Here is a 22,431-nt window from a genome sequence, read left to right as displayed (position 1 = left end):
GGGTTGTAGCCAGGCAGAGGTGTACACCTTTAATCCCAGCACTTGAGGGGCAGAGGCAGAGAGGCAGAGAGAGGCAGAGAGAGGCAGGGAGGCAGGGAGACAGGGAGGCAGGGAGACAGAGAGGCAGGGAGACAGAGAGGCAGGGAGGCAGGGAGGCAAGGAAGCAGAGAGAGGCAGGGAGGCAGGGGGGCAGAGAGAGGCAGGGAGGCAGAGAGAGGCAGGGAGGCAGAGAGAGGCAGGGAGGCAGAGAGAGGCAGGGAGGCAGGGAGGCAGGGAGGCAGAGAGAGGCAGGGAGGCAGGGGGGCAGAGAGAGGCAGGGAGGCAGGGAGGCAGAGAGAGGCAGGGAGGCAGGGAGGCAGAGAGAGAGGCAGAGAGAGGCAGAGAGAGAGAGAGGCAGAGAGAGGCAGAGAAGCAGAGGAGGCAGTTGGAAGTCTTGAGTTTGAGGGCAACCTGATCTGGCTATCTGTGTACTGAGTTCCATGCCAGCCAGGGCTACGCTCTGCAAAACAAAAATTACTGCAAAAAGAATGAACCTACCCACAGTCCAACAACTCTCTCTCTCTCTCTCTCTCTCTCTCTCTCTCTCTCTCTCTCTCTCTCTCTCTCTCTCTCTCTCTCCCTCTCCCTCTCCCTCTCCCTCCCTCTCTCTCTCTCTCTCTCTCTCTCTCACGGATGCATGTGTGCACACGAGAATAATGCACTCAAAATGCTCCTCTTTCAGAATGAATAACCTCGATCTCACTGGGGAACGTCTTAAGCTTTATAAAGGCTGATCTATTGTAGTCTTGCCCTTTAATCCAGGGCAAGGTCCCTCCTAGAGTGTTGGTCTTTTACTTCAGGGTGTTGCCTTTCTGAGGCCTCAACTGAGAGTGTTTACCCAAGGCTACTCTATCTCAGCATGGTTTAAACCCTGAGGTCAATCAACTTCTTCAGCCCTTTCAGCTGCAGGAAGCTCCATGCAGTTTATTACTCCTCAGCCATTGTTTTCTGGAGCCTTGGGAGCCTCGCTCTACACCTGTGTGCTTAAAAGTCAGCCTGTGACTTAGGAGAAACTCTTCACAGATTTTTAGCTCTTTTCTGTGATTTTCCTTCACTTGAAAAAAAAATGGTGGTTTGTTTGTTTTTTGTGGGGGTTGGGGGAAGTGTGTTTGTTCCTGTTTGTTTTGTTTTGTTTGTTGTTTTTGCAGCAGTCTGGAAGACGTGAAGATATCCTAGAGAAGATATTCTAGAGTATGTCCCTTCCTTAAGCCATCGGACTTTTCAAACAATGGCCCCACACGAATTGCTATTTCCTCCGGAATCTCAGGCTGGGAGACTAAAGTCTGGTGCCAGCTAGAGGGGATACTTGGGGAGTGTGTGGTAGGAAGGCACATTCATACAGTTCTGACAACTTCTCAGAACAGCTTGTGAGAGAGTGAAGCCAAGATAACAGTGGAGGATAATGGGCAGGACCACACCCCAACCCCATGATTGGGATTACTTAGCTGTGCATAATCTTGCACATTAGGTAAACATAAACTTCGTGCTCGCCACTAAAGGCAGATGGATGTGGGGGATCACCGTCACTCTTCCCATGGTGACCACATCAAGTACATCCCCTGAAAGTTTTTTTTTTTATCACTGGTCTTCTTAATTAGTATCCTGAGGACAGGTGGCCAAGCCTAGCTTGTCTTTGCGGTTTTGTTTTGAGATTGGGTCTTGCTACGTAATTTAGGCTTGTGGCAAACACTCGTCCTCCTGAATGCTGAGATTAGAGGCCCTTACCGCAGTGCCTGTCTCTTTCCAGTGTTTCGGTCCTTAAGTGCCAGGTATTGAGGGAAGGAGGCTCTGAACTCCTTCCTGTGCGTCTTTAGCTTAATAAAAATACTATTTCCTCTATGGGCTGTCTTCTGATGAACTGTCACAGTGTTGAGAATCCACTCAAGGGGTACGTCCTTTAGACTTACAGCCCTTTATTATCCCATCCAGGCTATTGGTTTCTTAAACTTTCTAGAGGCCTTAAGAGCTAACCCCTGTCCAGTTCTCTGATTTTCCCATCTCTCCCGCTCCTCGTTACAGACACCAAGGCTTGTTATGTTGCCTGGCCTGGCTTTGAATCTGCAGCCATCCTGCCTTAGCTGGGATTACAGACCTGTGCCTCCAAACCTTGTTCTGCCTTATAGATGCCCATTGCCATCTCCTCGGGGTCTTGAACTTAGTTTCATTTTATTTTGTTTGTGTTCTCTTTTGGTTTTTCAAGACAGGGTTTTTCTGCGTAGCCCTGGCTGTCCTGGAACACTCTCTGTAGACTAGGCTGGCCTCATACTCAGAAATCTGCCTGCTTTTGCCTCCCCAGTGTTGGAATTCAAGGCTTATTGATGGTGCATACTGCCATGCCCCACTATCTTACATCTTTAAACAGTTCATCTGGCTTGTTTATCCCTCACATATGCCAGATCTTAAGCAATGCCTGGCAAATTTTAAAAATGTTCATCATCGGGGTTGGGGATTTAGCTCAGTGGTGGAGCGCTTGCCTAGCAAGCACAAGGCCCTGGGTTCGGTCCCCAGCTCCGGAAAAAAAAGAAAAAAAAAGTTCATCATCAGCAGGTCTCTGGTGGGGTAGTTTGCAACCCCAATACTATACTAGAGAGGCCAAAGCAAGACTAACTGAAGACCAAGACCAGTTTGGACCAGCTTCTTCTGTGTATTGAGACCTTTGTTTCAAAAACCAAGACAAACAAAATGTTCCACAGATTCCTACTGAATAAATAAATTAGTGAAGCAGGCATGTTAACACAGTACAACGAGTAAAAATAACCCCTAGTTCTGATAGAGGTCGTGTGTTTTACTAAGTCTAGGGGCTAAACCCAGGGCCTTAGACATGCTGGGCATGTGCTAAAACATTGTGCTACCTACCTATATTCTCTTCCCCTACCTCGTGTGTGTGTGTGTGTGTGTGTGTGTGTGTGTGTGTGTGTGTGTGTTGACAGGTAGAACTTGCAGAGCTTGCGGTGTTTCTCTTCTGGTTTCTCTTTCAAGCTCCCAAGTGCTGGAATTACTGGCATGAGCGACCATGCCTGGCCTGACGTAGTGTACCTTATATTGAAAAGTCAATGAGGCTGGAAGACTTGAGTAAAACCAACCGTTTTGCTACTGGTGGGAGGCTATGGCTTCTGTAAGGTCTGACTCGGTGGGGCATTGCCTGAGCTGGCTGGGTTCCCAGATTTCTCAGTGTCTTGTTTCTTGGCCACTGAGACTTCAAGATAGATTTATCCTCATCCGCTATCACTAGAGACCATCTGTGGCACGGCATAGGATTTGCTCAGTGCAAGATGAGAGATAGGCAACTGCCAGCCTTAGACTGGCTTAAAATAACCTGAGCACTGGCCTTTAGTGATCTCATGGGCTTGTGGCGACGTGGTTGTTTGAGACTTATCTATGCCACGTTACGACTATGGACTGTGTATATTTAGTCCACACTGAGTTACTTTAGTCCATGACTATGTCTCAAGATAACTTTGTGGTAGTAACAAGGGCGAGTGCTGATGGAAATGCCAACATACTTCTAACATACTTCTATTTTTAGAGATAGAGGCCAGGGCCAACCACAGTGGGCAGTTTGAACCTACAGACTATTCTGTCTCAGCAGTCCCCTTTCCTGGTGGCTTAAGCCCCTATTCGACTCTTCTGGTTCTAGTCTAGTCTTGACTATCTATCTGTGGTTTCAGAACAGCAGAAGCAAAGGCTTTACACTTGCTTTAGTTTCTGAGACAGGGTCTCACTGTGTAACCCTGGTTGGCCTGACCCTTGCTATTTATGTCAGGCTGGCATCAAATTCTGAGATCCACCTGCCTCAGCTTCCTGAATGCTGGGATTCAAGTCATGCCCCACCACATCTTTTCTGTTTGCTTTGCTTTACAAACATCAGATTGGTCGGACTGGTGGTGTACATCTTTAATCCCAGCATGGTGGAAGCAGAGGCAAGCTGATTGATCTTTGTAAGTTCTTCCAGGCCAGCCTGGTCTACAGAATGAGTGCTAGGGAAATCAGGGCTACACAGTGAAGTGCTATTTTGAAAAACAAAACAGGGCTGGAGAGATGGCTCAGTGGTGAAGAGCACTGATTGTTCTTCCAGAGGTCCTGAGTGGCTCACAGCCATCTGTAATGGGATCTGATGCCCTCTTCTGGTGTGTCTGAAGACAGATACAGCATTCTTTTTTTTTTTTTGGAAAAATGTTTATTATGTATATATCATACAGCTTTCTGCCTGCATGTATGACTGCAGGCCAGAAGAGGCACCAGATCTCGTTACAGATGGTTGTGAGCCACCATGTGGTTGCTGGGAATTGAACTCAGGACCTCTGGAAGAGCAGTCAGTGCTCTTAACCACTGAGTCATCTCTCCAACCCAGACACAGCGTTCTTATATATAGTAAATAAATAAATCTTTAAAAAAAAGAAAAAGAAAAACAAGACAGATACCTTCAATCCCACCCAAAGTGAGCTACAGACGGGATGGAAGCAACTCTGACCTCCTACACCCTGAGTCCCCTTGACCAGAAGTACAGTTGAGAGCAGCTTTGGGAGCTGGGACAACACTTCAAAATGGAACCATACCCAGACCTCAAACTGAAGGAGGGATAAGTTGGGGCTTGGTTCATCCAGTGATCCATGGAGCAGGAGATGCGCCCTTCCTTGACCAGGCTGCAGCAGTGTGCCCGGGATGATACCCCTTCGGCTACCCACAGAGCCCTCTGTGCCAGCCACCAAGCTGGAAGTCCAGGCTCACTCCCATCAACCCACCTGATCCTTAGCAGCTGTACGCACAGCTGCTGATCCTCCTTGCCCATGGGGCCACGCCAACACGTAGCACAAAAACTGCTCCCTTCCCTTTCAGGCTCCTGGCTACACCAACTCACTGTATTGGTGGATGCGTTCCAGAAACCTCAGGGTCAAGGTTTGAATACCAGGATGCCAGGGCAGATGGCATTGGACAGAAATGGTATGCCACATGCTGAGTCACCAACTAGGGCCTCCTCTATTACCTGCAGGGCCACATCACACAGAGGTTCATCTCTGGTGGAAGCCTGTGGTTCCAATTCTTTTAACAGCCTCCCCTCAAAGGTAGTATACATCAGGCTAGCTATCAGCTCAATATGTAGCACAATATGACACTGACCCCCCCCCCTTTCTCTGACACTGACTTCTTGCCTCCTTTTCCCATGGTATGATTACAGGATTAACTGGTTAGCACTACTAGCTTTTTTTTTTCCCTCTGTGACCTTGATCATTCATTTTGTGACAATGAATATTTTATTTGTGTGTGTGTGTGTGTGTGTGTGTGTGTGTGTGTGTGTGTGTATTTTTGGTCTATTGGGGCTTCTGAGGCACCTGCTTGGGGATTTAGATCTGGGAGTGTCTCATTGATGAAATGAAATTGTTGATGAATAAAACTGGTTTAAAAAAAAGAAAAAACAGAACAAAAAAAAGAAAGAAAAACAATTATTTATTTCTTTTGTGTATGGGTGTTTGCCTGCATAACTGTTTGTGTACCGTGTGCTTACAGTGCCCAGAGAAACCAGAAGAGGGCACTGGAGCCCCTGGGATTGCAGTTACTGATGGTTTCTAGCTCCCATGTGGGTGCTGGGGAAGGAACTCAAATCCTCTAGAAGAGCTATCTTCCCAGCTCCCCATCGCTTTGTTAAGCTGTATTTGAATACAGTATGGTCAGTAAATTGTCTTCCTTTACTACCAACATGCTGAATTGCCAGAGTGGGATAGAAGTGCCCTAGAGTGGCAAGAACACTGAAGGTCTAGTTGGAAACTGTCTGCAGACTGGCAGAGTTCATCCTGGACAGTTCACTTAATCCCTCTGTACAGAACCATTAAGATCTTCCCTCCATACAATGTTTTTCTCAATTGAATTAGAACCTAACCTTTGTGATGCTGGCCTAGCTGACATGCTGGATGTGAAAAGGCTTCGTGGAAGCGAAGCGTGACGCTCTGAACCTAAGAGGGGTCACTAGTGTGTGGTGAAGTAATGTTGAAGATGTTGCATACAGGTCAGCAATAAAATATGCTGACACAGGCTTGACCTGTAGCTCACAGGAGGCAGGGGCAACTCTGTGAATTGGAGAGCAGCCTGGTCTATCTACATAGTGAGTTTCAGGTCAGCCAGGGCACAACAGCGAGACCTTGTTTTAAAAACAGACGTAGAGGGAATCTAAGTCCTGGTTCTTAAAGGAGACGTCCAGGCAAAGGTGCTCGATGTTGGAATTTCATGTTACAGACCAGGCATTTTCCTTGATTTTGTTCCTTTTTCCCCCCTGGGAACAGTCATACATTGTCCTCAAACTTCCTGCCTTCACCTCCTGAATGCTAGGATCACAGGCATATGCCACTACACCCGGGTTATGAGGTGCAGGGGATCAAATCCACGTCTTTGTGCTCGCTACCAAGTGATCTACATCACCAGTCCCTTCCTGGTCTTTATTCTAAATGTTCAGTTTTACTTTACATTCGCGCGATCACCTAGAAGGCCCAAGAGCAAGGATTATAACCTATGTACGCTTAACATTCATTCGTTCTCTAGGTAAGAAATACAGGTCAAATACAAAATGAGGCTCTCAGATACCGGAATACATTTGGTTTTGAAGTTCATCTATAACACACAAAGTTTTTAACCCTTTGCCCACGTGAGTCACTGAACCGGCGAAATATTTCACCGGCCATCTTAGTTGTGTCAGCCCAAATTAATTTCTCTTTTCCATGACGACAATCGAGAGATTTGTACCACGGTGCCCCTACCCGGGTTTTCTAAGCAGCCCCAGCAGTTCCTCCGGGAAGGAAAGCCACTTTCCCGCCAGCCCGGTATAGGGCGTGGGCCCTTCATAGCGCATCCCCGTTTTTCACTCCACGGTGGACTCCCGGGTCTACCGCCCGCTGGGGAGGAGTCACGCCAGCCCACGCCCGCGGCTCCGCCCCCTCATTTAAATACACGTCGCCGGCGGGTGCGTCGAGCTCGCCGCGAACCCAAGATGGCGGTGTGTGGACGTGTACGGAGGATGTTCCGCTTGTCGGCGGCGTTGCAGCTGCTGCTGCTAGTGGCAGCAGGGGTCCAGAATAGCCACGGTCAGGGCCAGGGTCTGGGGGTCAACTTTGGGCCCTTCGCAGGGCAAGCTGGAGGCGGCAACCCGGTCGGGCAGCAGCCACCTCAGCTGCCTCAGTTATCGCAGCAGCAGCAGCAGCAGCAGCCGCCGCCTCAGCAGCAGCAGCCTTTCCCGGCGGGCGGGCTCCCGGCCCGGCGGGGCGGAGCAGGGCCCGGTGGGACTGGCGGAGGCTGGAAGCTGGCGGAGGAAGAGTCCTGCAGAGAGGACGTGACCCGTGTGTGCCCCAAACACACCTGGAGCAACAACCTGGCGGTGCTCGAGTGCCTGCAGGACGTGAGGGAGGTGAGAAGGTGGGACGGGCCTGGGAGGAGGGCCGAGCCTGGTGCGGGCCGGAGGGTGTCGCCGGCCTGGAAGCCGCGGATGCCGGGCTGCAGCTTCCCTCACTCTTTTCCTTTAGGGCTGTGCTCGCGCTTTTCTCTTTCCTGCCCCTCACTCCCCGGTGCATTCGAGCAAGCGGATCCCACCCCAATCCTTCCTTCCCCAGTCCCTTATTTCGCTCCTTGTCGCGGTGTTCTGGGATCAGGACCTCGGCTCACGGCCTCAGTAGGCGAAGGCCTAAGGAGCGTGTTTCTGTTTGCGCTCCTGTCTTTTGTGTGATGCTCTATGCAGAGTGGCTCCTCGCCGAAAACCAGTTTAGGGTTTTTGCTATCCGTTTCGACCTCGACAGTTTGTAGCAATGCATTTCACCGTGAAAAATGATCGGTGTATTTTCAAACTGCTAAAGATCAATCTGCTGTTTATTTAGCAGTAGACTCTCGGTGAGGGAACCTGGGTTCTCTTCTGGTGTGAATGTAGTCAAGAGCCGAATTACTGTTTCTACCACATTCTTTTGCAATTGGTAAATCCTTACTATTTACCTGGTGCTGAAGCTAATTATGCTTTTTTTTTTTTTTTGTCTGCACTTTCTATGGTCAGTTTGTAAAGGACCTCATTTTTAGGCTATTCCTTCGTGTTACTTGGAACTCTGAAGCTTGAGAAAGTTGCAGACAGCATTTGACCCTATAATATACAGTGTTTGTGATCTATAGTGGGGTCTTTCTGAAGTCTTAGTATAGTTGGTTTTGAGTCAGGATATGCTTGTAGCCCAGGCTGGCCACCTACGGGAGGCATCCTTCTGAACTACTTCACCTAGTTTGAAATAATTTTAACAGCACCTCTTAGTTCTAGAGCTGCTGTTACTTGGTGTGCTTCCTTGAAATTTTCTTTTCCACATTTGGTCCTACAGACATGAGGGCATATTGGTAGAAATACTTGTTTTCAAAGGTTTAAATAAACAAGATTAGTCCCAAACGTTGCCAAGTAGAAAACTGCTATTTGGCCATTGGAATAGTGTATCTTCAGGATTGTTCCAGGCCATGAGGTGACCACTAGTTTGTAGACATTGCTAGTCTTGTTTTAGTGTTGTAAGGCCCTTTTTTATGGCACATCCTGTTAATCCTGGAACTTGAGAGGAAGAGGCTGGCAGACCTCTGAGTTTGAGACCAATCTGGTCTAAGTAGAGAGTTCCAGACCAGCCAGGGCTACAATACCACTAAAAAAAAAAAAAAATCAAGAGCCAGACAGTTTACAGAGCCACCAGAAATGTGGAACCTTACATGGGTCTCATGTATAGCTTGAAGATTAGAAAGTAGATATAGCCAATTGTCTTAACTGTTAAACTTTTTGGAATTTTCTATTTGATTTTTGAGGATATTTGCTAAATGCTGTTTCCTTAAGGTGAGTTCATCCTGTCTATTAGTAGATACATTGTTACTGTATTGTTGTAGAAACAGGATATTATTGGGGGAAAGCAGCAAAAATGTCCCAATTGAAGGAGTGCCTAAAGCTGTGTACATTATGGACACCTTTATACCTTTCCTTATAGAAGCACAGAGTGGTCTTCTGTCAGGCATGTACAAGTGTGTAGAGGCACTCTCCATCTATAAAGACTTGTTGAATTCTGGAGCCTTTAACTTAGTGGTACCATTGTTTTTTTTTTTCCTGTTAGATTAGTTTGTATAAAGAAAAGTACACCTGCCTGAAAATGTAGTCACTGGTCTACCAATGGTCGCAAAATTCCCAACTCCCAGCAAGGATATTTCAGTAAACTCGGTTTTATTTTGTCAGGATCATATATAAACTCTGATGGTTGGTAGCTGTGTTTTATATTTTCTTTTTTTTTTTTTTTTTGGTTCTTTTTTTCGGAGCTGGGGACTGAACCCAGGGCCTTGCGCTTCCTAGGCAAGCGCTCTACCACTGAGCTAAATCCCTAACCCCGTGTTTTATATTTTCTTTGTGATGTTCTAGAGTACCTACCTAGTTCAGTGCTGGAACTCAGAGAATATTGTGAGCTGCTTGAGGATGAGTGAATTAGTGGGCCTGCTTTTATATTCCAGAGGAAGGGAGGGCCATGCAAGTCAGAGACCTACTGTTTGGAAGGAAGGAGCTGAATATTCACTGTAACAGTGGGCTCACTTGCTGAGCGGAGCACTGCACCATGAATCTACAACATCCCTAATCCCTCAAGTTCAGTTTTTTGTTTTCCAAGACAGGGTTTCTCTGTGTAGCCCTGCCTTTCCTGTAGTCCAGTTTGGTCTCAAATTCAAGAGATCTGCCTGCCTCTGCCTTCCAGGTGCTGGGAATAAAGGCACGCAGTCTGTCTGTCTGTCTGTCTCTCTGTCTGTCTCTCTCTCTCAAAGCACAGTCTCCCTCTGTAGCCCTGGCTATCCTGGAATTCAATGTCCACCAGCCTGGCTTTAACCTACCTCTGTCTCTTGAGTGCTGGGATTAAAGGCTTTGCCATAAGTTTAGAATTTAAGGTTCTTGCTAGTGTGCTCCAAAATTATGTAATTCACTTAGAGGATTTATTGGAGAATAGAATATCTTGAAGTAACATCATTCGGTGTTTTTAGTTCATCTAGTGTGTCATCTGCCAACAAACTCTGCATCTGAGGATATGCCTTAGTAAAGCGTCATGTCAGCTGTAGATTAGTTCATCACAGGTTGGGCCATTATGTAGAGCAATCTTTTGGACCCCTCTGATGAGACATACTTTTTTGAGACAAGGTTTCTTTGCATCGTACCCTTGGCTGTCCTGGAACTCAGTCTGTAGACCAGGCTGGCCTAGAATTTGAACTCCATAAAGTTCTACCTGCTTCTGCCTCTCAAGTGCTGGGATTAAAGGGAAGTGCCAGGCTAGAGAAGTGGCTCAGTGGTTTAAGAGCATTGGCTGTTCTTTCAGGGGACCTGAGTTCAATTCCCAGCATCTACATGGCAGCTCACAACTGTCTGTAACTTCTAATCCAAGGAATCTGACAACCTCATGCAGCTATAATGCATGCAAAACACTGTTGTACATTAAAAAACGACCACCACCCAGCCTGAATCAAGCTCTTTAAAGGGCCCAGTGTAGGCAATAGGCCTACTCAGTTTTTTGTCCGTCTGATTAATGTGTATAGGTGTTTTGCCTTCATGTCTGCTTCAAAAGTGTGTAGTATCTCTAGTATTGCAGTATCCACAGAGGCCAGAATAGGGTATCCAGTCCAGAATTACAGATGGTTGTGAGCCACCATGTGGACCCTAGGAATCAAATTAAGGTCATCTACAAAAGTAACAAGTTGTTCTTAACTGCAGAACCCTCCCTTGAGCCCCTATACCTATTTTTTTGTTGTTTTGTTTTTTTGAGACAGGGTTTCTCTATGGAGCATCAGCTGTCCTAGGAATAGCTTTGTAAACCAGACTGACCTCAGGGTCTGTCCTATACCCACTCTTAAGTAGTAACAGTGGAAGAGGAAGAGGAGAATCAGACACTTGTTTGTGTTTTGTGTGTGTGCGCCACTCAGCTTGAGCTCTCACTCCCCTTCTATTTATCTAGCATAGTGTTGGGAGACTGATAGATTTTAAAGCATACACCAGATGTCTTGTCTTTTTATTTTATTTTTTTAAAGATTATTTATTTATTTATTTATTATATTCAAGTACACAGTAGCTGTCTTCAGACACACCAGAAGAGGGCATCTGATTTCATTACAGATGGTTGTGAGCCACCATGTGGTTGCTGGGATTTGAACTCAGGACCTCTGGAAGAGCAGATAGTGCTTTTAACCACTGAGCCATCTCTCCAGCCCTAGATGTCATTTTATTTTCGAGCATTTCACTGTGTGTTTCAGATACTTAAAAATATTTCTTAGTACTTTTAATCTCATAAAAATTGTGAGCCACTACCTAAACCTTTGTATAGAGTAAATACTTTGTATTTATTTAAGGTTTTATATAAGGAGTAGGGAAAAAAATCTCAACATTACAAACTTTTTCTTTTTGGGGCAGGATCTAATTGGGGCAGACATGTAATCATGGCTGGCCTGGAACTCATTATATAGACCAGGCTAGCCTCAAACTTGGAGATCTACCTGCTTGTACCTCCCAATAGTGGGATTCAAGGCATGCACCATACCCCTGGCTTTTTTTTTTTTTTAAAGATTTATTTTATTATATATAAGTACACTGTAGCTGTCTTCAGATACACCAGAAGAGGGCATCGGATCTCTTTACAGATGGTTGTGAGCCACCATGTGGTTGCTGGGAATTGAACTCATGACCTCTGGAAGAACAGTCGGGTGTTCTTAACCACTGAGCCATCTCTCCAGCCCCCCCTGGCTTTTAAACCCCACTTTCTTTTTTCTTTTCCTTTCTTTCTTTCTTTCTTTCTTTCTTTCTTTCTCTCTCTCTCTCTCTCTCTTTCTCTCTTTCTTTCTTTCTTTTAAGATTTATTTACCTCATGTATGTGGGTACACTGTTGCTGACTTAGAACACACCAGAGGAGGGCATCAAATACCCATTACAGATGGTTGTGAGCCACCATGTGGTTGCTGGGAGTTGAACTCAGGACCTCTGGACGAGCAGTCGGTGCTCTTAACCGCTGAACCATCTCTCCAGCCCTAAACCCACTTTCTTTCTTTCTTTTTTTTTTTAAGATATATTTCTTTATTATATGAAAGTACACTGTAGCTGTCTTCAGACACACTAGAAGAGGGCATCAGATCTTATTACAGATGGTTGTGAGCCACCATGTGGTTGCTGGGAGTTGAACTCAGGACCTCTGGAAGAGCAGTCAAGTGCTCTTAACCACTGAGCCATTTCTTTCTTTTCTTTTCTTTTTTTTTTTATTATTTATTTAGTGTATATGAGTACACTGTAGCTGTCTTCAGACACACCAGAAGAGGGCATTGAATCTCATTACAGATGGTTGTTGACCACCATGTGGTTGCTGGGATTTGAACTCAGGACCTCTGGAAGAGCAGTCAGTGCTCTTAACCACTGAGCCATTTCTCCAGCCCTAAACCCACTTTCAAAGTCAGTAGTTGAACATTTTTGATAACTCTGTTGCAGTGCTGGGGATTGATCCCAGGGCCAGCCAAGCACAAACCCGAGAGAATAGGCACATTCTTTGTTATCTAATTAATACTGTGTAGTATTTCTGACCCTCGTTTTACCTCTTCTTTGGAATTTTGAGATGGGATCTCAATAAATCTCCAGACCCAGACATCTTAGACAGGATTTCTCTGTGCAGTTCTGGTTTTCCTAGAAGTTGCTATAGACCAGTCTGGCCTTGAACTTAAGAGATCCATCTGCCTCTCTGTCTTTAGTTCTGGATTAAAGGTGTGTGCCACCACCTCCCAGCTGTTACTCTGTTCTTAATCATTAACTTGACTTTACCTGAGAATAGGCACACTCTTTGTTTTCTTTTTCTTTTTTTTTCTTTTTTCTTTTTTTTTTTTTTTTTTGGAGCTGGGGACCGAACCCAGGGCCTTGTGCTTGCTAGGCAAGCACTCTACCACTGAGCTAAATCCCCAACCCCTCACTCTTTGTTTTCTAATTACTACTGCTGTGAGTCCTGCGAGCTGAGTAGTAGTATTTTCTTTTCTCAATTGAGGAATAGACTCCAGCAGGTAATGTTGTCTTACTGTCTGGTGAAGCTGACTTTAGCAAGTCCTCTGACTTAGAAACCATATCGTTCACTGTTTATGTTACTGTTTGCAGCTAGAGAGATTAGTATGTAGCTGTTGAAGATGTTGCATGCATATAAATAGATACAAAGTAGGAAGGGACATCTAGTACTAGACACATTTACTTCAATATCAAAAACCAGTATATAGTAGCAGCTTCTGTTGTACACTGAAATAGTGATTTTCCTTTCTTTCTTTCTTTTTTTTTTTTTTTTTTTTTTGGTTTTGTTTTTTTTTTTCCAGGCAGACAAACCAACAATATCAGATAATGCTAATTTAATTACTGGTCTGGGCCTATCATGAACAGAATTTCTGTGTAATGTAATGGATTTAAAATCCCAGTTCACCTAAGCCAGAATTTTTATTATTGAAATAGAATTGGTTATATTTTTCTGTTATTTGAATTAGCTCTATGAACCACATAAAAAGTGAATTGGGTTGTAATAGTATGGCCATTAACTTTGCCTGCCTGCCTGCTTGCCTATCCATCTACCTACCCACCCACCCACCTACCTACCTATTGTGTTTGATGTATGTGTATGTATTCCTGCAACATTGGACATCTTTTCCTAGCACTCTCCCACCTTTGTAAAAAATGTTTTCTTTTAGATTTACTTATTTTTATTTTGTGTATATGAGTGTTTGCCTGCACTTATGGACGTGTGCTATGGAATGCCTAATGCCCAGAGCAGTCAGAAGAGGGAATCAGTCCCCGAGAGCTAGAGATTTGGATAGTTGAGAGCCGCCACCCCATGATGGCAGCAAGAGCTCTTAGCCTCTGAGGCATCTGTCTAGCCCTATTATTTATTTTTTCTTTTTTTTTTTTTTTTTTTTTTTTTTCGGAGCTGGGGACCGAACTCAGGGCCTTCCGCTTGCTAGGCAAGTGCTCTACCGCTGAGCTAAATCCCCAACCCTATTATTTATTTTTAAATAATTTATTTTCTCTTTAATCCCAGAAGTCAGGAGACAGAGGAAGAGGCAGAGGCCGGCAGATCTCTGTGAGTTCAAAGCCAGAATGGTCTACATATTGAGCTCCATGCCAACCAAGCTTGGCTCAAATTTTCCCAACCCTCCAAAATAAATAAATAATCTATTTCTTATTTATTTATTGCTGTTATTTTTTGAGACAGGGTCTCTGTGTAGCCCTGGCTGACCTGGAGCTCACTCTGTAGACCACTCTGTAGTCTCAAGCTCAGAGATCCACCTGCTTCTGCCACCCAAGTGTTGGGATTGAAGGCATGCACCACCATTGTCTGGCCAAAAAATTACTTTAAGTATGTGTGTCTGTATTTGGATACTTGCACATGAGTGTTTGTCACAGACAGTTTTGTGTCACCAAAAAAGTGGGTGTTGGGAACTGAATTGAGGTCCTCTGGAAAAGCAATAAGTGCTCTTAACCAGTGAGCCCTGTCTCCAGCACTCTACTGTTTATTTTGTTTTGTTTTTATTGAGATACGATCTTACAGACTTGGCTGGCCTAGAATTCATTCATATTCTCATTCTCTGTCTCTCTGTCTCTCTGTCTGTCTGTCTGTCTCTCTCTCTCTCTCTCTCTCTCTCTCTCTCTCTGTCTGTCTGTCTGTCTGTCTCTCTCTCCCCCTTGAGCTTTTTATATAGACTGGCCTAGAACTCAGATGCTCCTGCCTTTGCTGGGATTAAAGGTGTTCATTACCAGGCTCATCCTGCTTCACCTCATTTTTTTTTTTTTTTCTTTTTTTCGGAGCTGGGGACCGAACCCAGGGCCTTGCACTTGCTAGGCAAGCGCTCTACCACTGAGCTAAATCCCCAACCCCTTCACCTCATTTTTTGAGACAGATTTTTTTCCTGAACCTGGAGCTCACTGATTGATTGGCTAGACTGACTAGCCATTTACTGGGGATGCAAATTCTGATCCTTAAGTTTATGTCCTCCTCCCAGTCCTGTTTGTTTTGTTTTGTTTGAGTTGGGAATCTCACTCTGTAGTCAGGTTGGCCTAGAACTCACAGTGTAGCTTACAGTGACCTGAAACTCCTGGCAACCTGCCCTCAGCCTCCCAACTGCTTTGATTACAGATAGGAACAACCATGACTGGCTTGCTATTAGCTGCTTATAAGTCTGTGGGCAAGACATTTTACCACTCTTGAGGCTTAATTAGTTTCTTCTTGTGTTAAGTGAGTGAGATTAGAAGGGGGCCTTGGATCCCCTAGAACTGGAGCTACAGTTGGCTGTCAGTGCCAGTGTAGGTGCTGGGAACTAGTCATGTTCTCTGCAAAAGCAGCAAGCACTCTTAACCCTACAGTACAGCCCTAGTGTGTGTGTGTGTGTGTGTCTGTCTGTCTGTCTGTCTGTCTGTCTGTCTGTCTGTCTGTCTGTCTGTGTCTGTGTGTGTGTGTGTTTCTAGAGATTAAACCTAGGGCTTCCCCTAGGTAAGTTCTTAAATTCTTTATCACTGATCCCCAAATATGAGGATTTTTCTAATATAAGTTACCTTTTATATTCCGGGTAGGCATATATTATGTGGATTCTAGGATTTACAGATGTAATTGTCTCATGATTTCTTGCTCATTCAGAGGAAATAGTGGTAGCAATAGCACAGACAGCAATTAATCCAAGCATTCTTTGACTTTAGGATGCAGTGGTTTTGTTAGTGATCATTATGTACTTACCATTGTGGAAAACCTTTGTACTCTGGGATACTGCCATTGCTTACAGTTAGTTTGATAAATGATATTGTCAACAAGAAACAGTTATATCAGAGTGTTAATAACTTGATGTCATATAGATTCTAAATTCTTTTAGGGCAGTGAAATGAACACAAATCTAGGTTAAAAGATTAGATGGTACCCAGCCCTGCTACTCCTATTTTTTTTTTTTTTTTGGTTCTTTTTTTCGGAGCTGGGGACCGAACCCAGGGCCTTGCGCTTCCTAGGTAAGCTCTCTACCACTGAGCTAAATCCCCAGCCCCCTGCTACTCCTATTTTAAGATTCACATTATTTAGCCTAATGAGGTGGTGCATGCCTTTAATTCCTGTACTTTGGAGGCAGAGACAGGTGGATCTCTGAGTTTAAGGTTAGTCTGATTTACATAGCAAGTTACAGAACAGCCAGGACTCTTAGAACTTGTCTCAACACACACACACACACCCCAAAACCAATCCTATTACTTGCCTGTTATGGGTTTATCCTCTTATACTGGAAAAAATCAAAAAAAATTTTTAAGTAATGGCTGTGTATTTAGCTCTGAAGACATACATGAATTTAAGTGTATTTATATTATGCTAAATAGGTGCAGTATATTAACATATATAACATCATTGTGCTATCAGAAGTTGTGTACATACACAGCAGCTCATGGCTGTTCTTTCTCAATCTCCTGCATTCCTTTGTGCTAGGTCTACTAACTGGTTTTCTTGAGTAAAGTTCAGAAATGGAATGTTTTTAAATGGTCTTTTTATATACCCAAGATAATCTTAAAAACTTTAAGTCTTCTTGCTTTAGCCTCCTAAGTGCTGGCATGGTTTTTTTAAGCCCAACTTTAGATAAAGGTACTCCTCCAGAAATTGAAAGTTACCTGTAAAGCAGCATTGACGTTTCCAGCAAATACTCAAGAACTCTCTTGATGGGAGTGCTTTTTAGCATATAGTTGTCAATAATTTATTGTTCTGGAGAAGGAAGTAATATACTTGAGTAGCTCAAAAGAGGAAGTGCTACAGCTACATTTTCTGTTTTGTTCAGCACATAGAGTTAGCAACATCAAGATTAAGTTTCTTAAAAAGAAGCTATTGAAATGGCTGGTAGGTAATTAATTTTTCATCTGTCAGCAAATATTTACGGAGTCCAGTGTACAAGACACTGTTCAGTGTTGGTAATATAGATATTGATAACAGCTCTTATTGTTTCTTTTTTTAGTTTTTCAAGGCAGGGTTTCTGATGTAACTCTGGCTGTCCTGGAACTTGCCCTGTAGATCAGGCTGGCCTCAAACTCAGAGACCCCTTTGCCTCTGCCTCTCCAGTGTTGGGATTAAAGGTGTACACCACTACTGCCTGGCTGCTATTGTTTCTTACAGCTCTGTTCTAAGAGAAACAAAATACTTTCTTATGTATTATTTAATCCAATGAAATTTTTATTTCTTAATTTTTGGAGCGGAGAGATTTTTAGGTTTTTTTTTTTGTTGTTGTTTGTTTGTTTGTTTGTTTGTTTTTGAGACAAGGTTCCTCTGTATATCCCTGTCTGTCCTGGAACTTGCTCTGTAGACCATGGTGGCCTCGAAGTCACTCTGCCTCCAGAGTGCTGGTATTAAAGGTCTGTAGAAGACAGAATCTAATTCTGTAGCCTAGGCTGCATTCCTTCCTGCTAGGATAAGAAACCTCTGCCTAGCTTTTTTTTTTTTTTTTCTTAAATAAAAAAGAAGGGCCCTAGTTCCTCAGGTTGTCCTAGAACTCTCTTTTCAGCCAGAGGATGACCTTAAATTCCCAATCTTCCTGTCTCCACCCACAATTTTTATTTTTAAATAAGGTAAACAGGATCGGAAACTAGCCTCAAGTAATGGTAAGGTAGCTTACTCTAGCTATGCCCATAGCATTTATACACCAGGACTGTACTACTTGGTGTGGCAATCACCAGCTAGCTGTAGCTGTGAACAGCTGAGCTGTATCTGCTTTGAATTGAGGTATACCGTGTAAGATTCACTTTATTTAGAAGACAGTGCAATTTTTCAGTCTTTTTAGTATCTGTTTAATGATAATTTGTGTGTATTGAGTTTATTAAAATATATTACTAAAATCAGATACTTTTTCCCAGGTGTGGTCATGTACGCCTCTAATCTCAGGGCTCAGGTTGCTGAGGCAGGATTGTTGTTATAGGATTGTTGAGACAGGGTAGGCTGTGGTGCCCCTGTCTCAAACCCCCTCCTTCAATCTTGTTAATGGATGAATTAGCTTCAGCTTAATTCATGTGTTGACTGTAAGGGATGTCTTAACTTCATCCAGAGGAACAACACTCTGATAAAACTGAAACTACTCAATGACTCATTCTTATGTGGGTGAGTTAGATAAATCTGAAACTCAAGAATCTCAAAGTGATGTCCCTCAGAGCTCAGAGCCGAGCTAGTAATAACCGTTGTATCTGCATTAAAATAGAGTGTGGTGGAACAAGAAGTGTGGGCTGGAATCTAAAACCAATAAATAAAGGGAGAGAGCCAAACATCTATTTTCATTCAGTATTAATTTACTGACATCAGATGACATTAGATTGAGTACTAGGGATATAACTAGTTAATAGAGTGATTGCCTAGCATGTTTGAAGTCCTCGTTTTGAAGCCCTGGCACCGAATAAATCCAGCATAGTGGCATAGGCTTGTGATGCTAGCACTCTGGGGGTGGAGGGAGAAGGATTAGACGTTCTTTGTTTTGGAGTTGGGAGTGTGGCTCAGTTGGTAGAGTACTTGCTTAACAAAAGCCTTGCACTCCATCCCCTTCACCACATAAACTAGGTACCTACCAGGATTTGGAAGAGGGAAGCCAGAAGATCAGAAGTTGAAGGTTAACCAGGTAGAATGGCAAATGCCTTTAACCCCAGTACTGGGAAAGTAGAGGCAGGAGGATCTGAGTTCAAGGCCACCCTGGTCTACAGAGAGCTCCAGAACACCCAAGAGTACAGAGAAATCCTGTCTTGAAAGACCTGAATAAACAAAGAAAGAAAATATATAAATTTGGAAAGAAAATATATAAATATATAAATTTGGGAGCTAGTGAACTTGAGAGCTGGCTTGCTGTACAAACATAACCTCAGCCACATTAAAAAAAGAAAGCAAAACAAGAAAACAACAAAAAATGGCATGGCATGGAACAATGTCTCCAGAGTTCTTCTGTGGTCACATTAGCTTTATGGCGTTATAGTGTCAAGGAGGGGAAAAGCATGTGTTGGGAATTGTGTTTTGTTTTTTTGTTTTTTTGTCAATACGATTTTTGAGACTAGATCTTCCTGTGTACCCCACGCTGGCCTTAAACTCACTCTGTAGCTAAGGCTGGCCTCTACCTCAATCTCCCTAAGTATCGAGATGACAGAGATGTGCTACTTTACCTGGCTCAGGGAGTTCTAACAAGCAGACTCTGCAGTGTGTTAATTAATGTAACTACTGAGCATACATCCATTATACATAAAATAAAAATCAGAAGAGTTAAGGACTTCCTGCCATGTGGAACTTAAGATCTGAGGAGCAGCTGTCTGCTGAGGAGAACAGAATGGGCTTTGGAGTTACTGTCTTGGACCAGGTCACATAACCAGGAGCTTAAGACCAGTCAGCCTCCCCTCACTCCTGTTTTGGGGACAGTATTTCATTATGTAACACTGGCTGGCCTCCAACTCACAGGGATCTGCCTGCCTCTGCCTCCAGAGGGCTAGGATTAAAGGCATCTTATCTAACTCAAGTTAACATCTTAATATTTTTATTTTAATAAGTTTGTGTGTTTTGGGCATATCATTCTTTTGGGAGTGCACATGCCACAGTATACATGTAGAGCTCAGAAGTCTGTTCTTGCACTTGTTTTTGAGGCAGGATACCTCTTATTTCTGTGTTGTGTTTGCCACATTAATTAGCTCACTAGACAACTTCAAGGCAGTTCTTTTGTCTCCCTCTCCAATCTCACGCTATGGAGATCAGACTGGTCTACCTTGAGTAGAGATCTACCTGACTCTGCCTCAAGTGCTAGGATTTTGTTTTTGTTTTTGAGACAGATTCTTACTACACACAGTCCTGCTCGTTGAAGTCTTCCTGCCTTCGACTGTCCCTTGCTGAAATTATTGCTGTAACTACCATGTTAGGTCTTCCCACATTTTTTATAATCCTTCTAAGGGTCCATCATGAACACGTCAGAGTGCACGCCTCTGCTCTTAGGATGGAGTTATGTGGCAAGACGACCATCTGTATCCATCTATATCTAACATAGGCATAACAAGATTTAAGATCTTGTTTTCAAGAAAATGGATGGATGGATAGATGGATGATGGATGGATGATGGATGGATGATGGATGGATGATGGATGGATAAAACTAGGGGTGTGGTCAATGGTGGTATTTTTATAACATGCTTGAGGCCTTGAGTTTGATTCTCAGCAACATTAAAAAAAGTGATGAGTTTGGTAAACCTTTAGTTTTTTTCTTTTCTTTATCACCCCCACCACCACTAACAAGGTCTCACTATGTAGTACTATCAGTCCTGAGACTTAAAGAGTTTCCTGCTTTGCTTCTGAATGCTAAAGATTGAAGGTGTGTACCACTGCTACCTGTCTCTCATTTTCTCTGGACAGTCTTTTTTTGTAGATTACAATTCTTATCCTCCTACTCCAGTTTCCCAAGTCTTGAGATCACAGAGTATATTACCACCATGCCAGGCTTTACCACAGATTTAAATATGTACACTTTGAGATTATGACTTCAAAGGGCCAAATACTCTGGGTAAGAGTTCTGTTCTGCCAATTGTTCTTTTTTTCTTTCTTTCTTTCTTTTCTTTTTTTTGGAGCTGGGAACCCAACCCAGGACCTTGCGCTTGCTAGGCAAGCGCTCTACCACTGAGCTAAATCCCCAACCCCCTGCCAATTGTTCTTTAGGTTTTTGTTTTTGTTTTTTGCTTTATGTAGCTTATAGAAAAACTCTATTTTTTTGTTTTGTTTTTTGTTTTTCAAGACAGGGTTTCTCTGGAACTGACTCTGTAGACCAGGCTGGCTTCAAACTCAAACAGATCTGCTTGCCTCTGCTTTCCAAGTGCTGGGATCAAAGGCATGTGCCACCCACCACTGCCTAGCAGAAACCTCTGTTCTTATAAGGGGAAAAATAGTTGTATTCTGACAGTGACGTAACTAAAAACATATCTGACCTTTGTAGAATCGAATTACTAAACATACAGCTATTTTGTCTGCTTGGAAACAGAAAGTATCAACTGTATTCTCTTGTATAAATCCAGATAAATATAAAAAATTATTGAAGTTTTCCTGAAAGTTGATGATTTTCAGAGGGAGAGTAATAAATAAAAACTTAAGCTCTTCTATTGCTAAGGTTGGAACATTTCTTTGGGTTACAAAACAGTCAGCAATTGCTGGGCAAAGTGACTCAAACCTTTAATCCCAGGAGAGATAGATGTGTCTCTGAGTTTGAAGCCAGCCTGGTTTATATAGTGAGTTCCAGGCCTATATGGAAAGACCCTGTCTCAAAAAAAAAAAAAAAAAAAAAAAGTTGAAATTCTCACATTAAGACTTTGTAGGGGTTGGGGATTTGGCTCAGTGGTAGAGTGCTTGCCTAGCAAGCGCAAGGCCCTGGGTTTGGTCCCCAGCTCCGAAATAAAAAAAAGAAAAGGAAAAAAAAAAAAAGACTTTGTAAGGGGCTGGAGAGATAGCTCAGTGGTTTAGAGCACTGACTGCTCTTCCAGAGGTCCTGAGTTCAATTCCCAGCAACCACATGGTGGCTCACAACTATCTGTAATGAGGTCTGATGCCCTCTTTTTTTTTTTTTTTTTTTTTGTTCTTTTTTTCCGGAGCTGGGGACCGAACCCAGGGCCTTGCACTTCCTAGGCAAGCGCTCTACCACTGAGCTAAATCCCCAACCCCGGTCTGATGCCCTCTTCTGGTGTGTCTGAAGATCTGAAGATAGCGACAGTGTACTCATATAAATATAATAAATAAATATTAAAAAAAAAGACTTTGTAAGACTTTGGTAAGGAGCTCGAGATATAGTTCAACAATTAAGAGCACTGGAGGCCCGGGCTTAGTTCTTAGCAGCAACATGGCAGCTCCCAACTGTCTGTCTCAGTGATCTGCTACCCTCTTCTGGCCTGTTCCGGAACGAGTCTCATATACATAGAACTTTGATGGGACTGAGGACCCAACTACCTGCTAGGAGAGTACTCTGCCACTGAACTCTATCCCTAGCCCTTTTTATAGTTTATTTTGAAACAAGGTCTCACTTAGTTCTCCAGACTGGCCTGGAATTTATAATCCTCCTGCTGGGACCTCCCAAACCTGAGATTATAGGCCTGTGCCACTAGGCCTAGCTGCTTGCTGGTTTACTTGCTTGTTTAAGGGGTGGTTTCTCACTCGATAGCCCAAGCTAACTTTGAGCTCTTGAGCAGTTCCATACTTGAGTGAAATTTAAAAAAAATTCTTTTTGTGTATTATAGTTTCAAGACAGGGTCTTACTCTAACCCAAGATGGCCTTGAACTCTGTGTGATCCTAGTGCTTCACCCTCTTAAGTATTGAGATTATTGGCATGAACCATCACTCTGTCTTTTTTTTTTCTCTTTTTATATTTATTTACTTTATGTATGTG

The 22,431-nt window shown here is 43.6% G+C and overlaps 1 protein-coding gene and 1 pseudogene across 1 annotated transcript in view; both read left to right on the top strand.

Annotated features, from left to right (window-relative positions):
- Positions 1 to 4,493: 4,493 nt before the first annotated feature.
- LOC147999460 (homeobox protein Crxos pseudogene) lies at positions 4,494 to 4,814 on the top strand (annotated as a pseudogene).
- Positions 4,815 to 7,001: 2,187 nt separating this feature from the next.
- Positions 7,002 to 22,431, top strand: part of Glg1 (golgi glycoprotein 1) — a 96,344-nt gene continuing 80,914 nt past the window's right edge. Inside the window, 1 exon segment of the mRNA NM_017211.2 lies at positions 7,002 to 7,429. Coding sequence (NP_058907.1) covers positions 7,016 to 7,429 — 414 coding nt within the window. The 5' untranslated portion in view covers positions 7,002 to 7,015.

The sequence above is a fragment of the Rattus norvegicus genome, chromosome 19 (assembly GCF_021556685.1).
Source record: "Rattus norvegicus strain SHRSP/BbbUtx chromosome 19, alternate assembly SHRSP_T2T, whole genome shotgun sequence".
Lineage (NCBI taxonomy): Eukaryota > Metazoa > Chordata > Mammalia > Rodentia > Muridae > Rattus > Rattus norvegicus.
The sequence above is the reverse complement of the archived record's forward strand: the minus strand, read 5'-3'. Positions and strand labels throughout refer to the sequence as shown.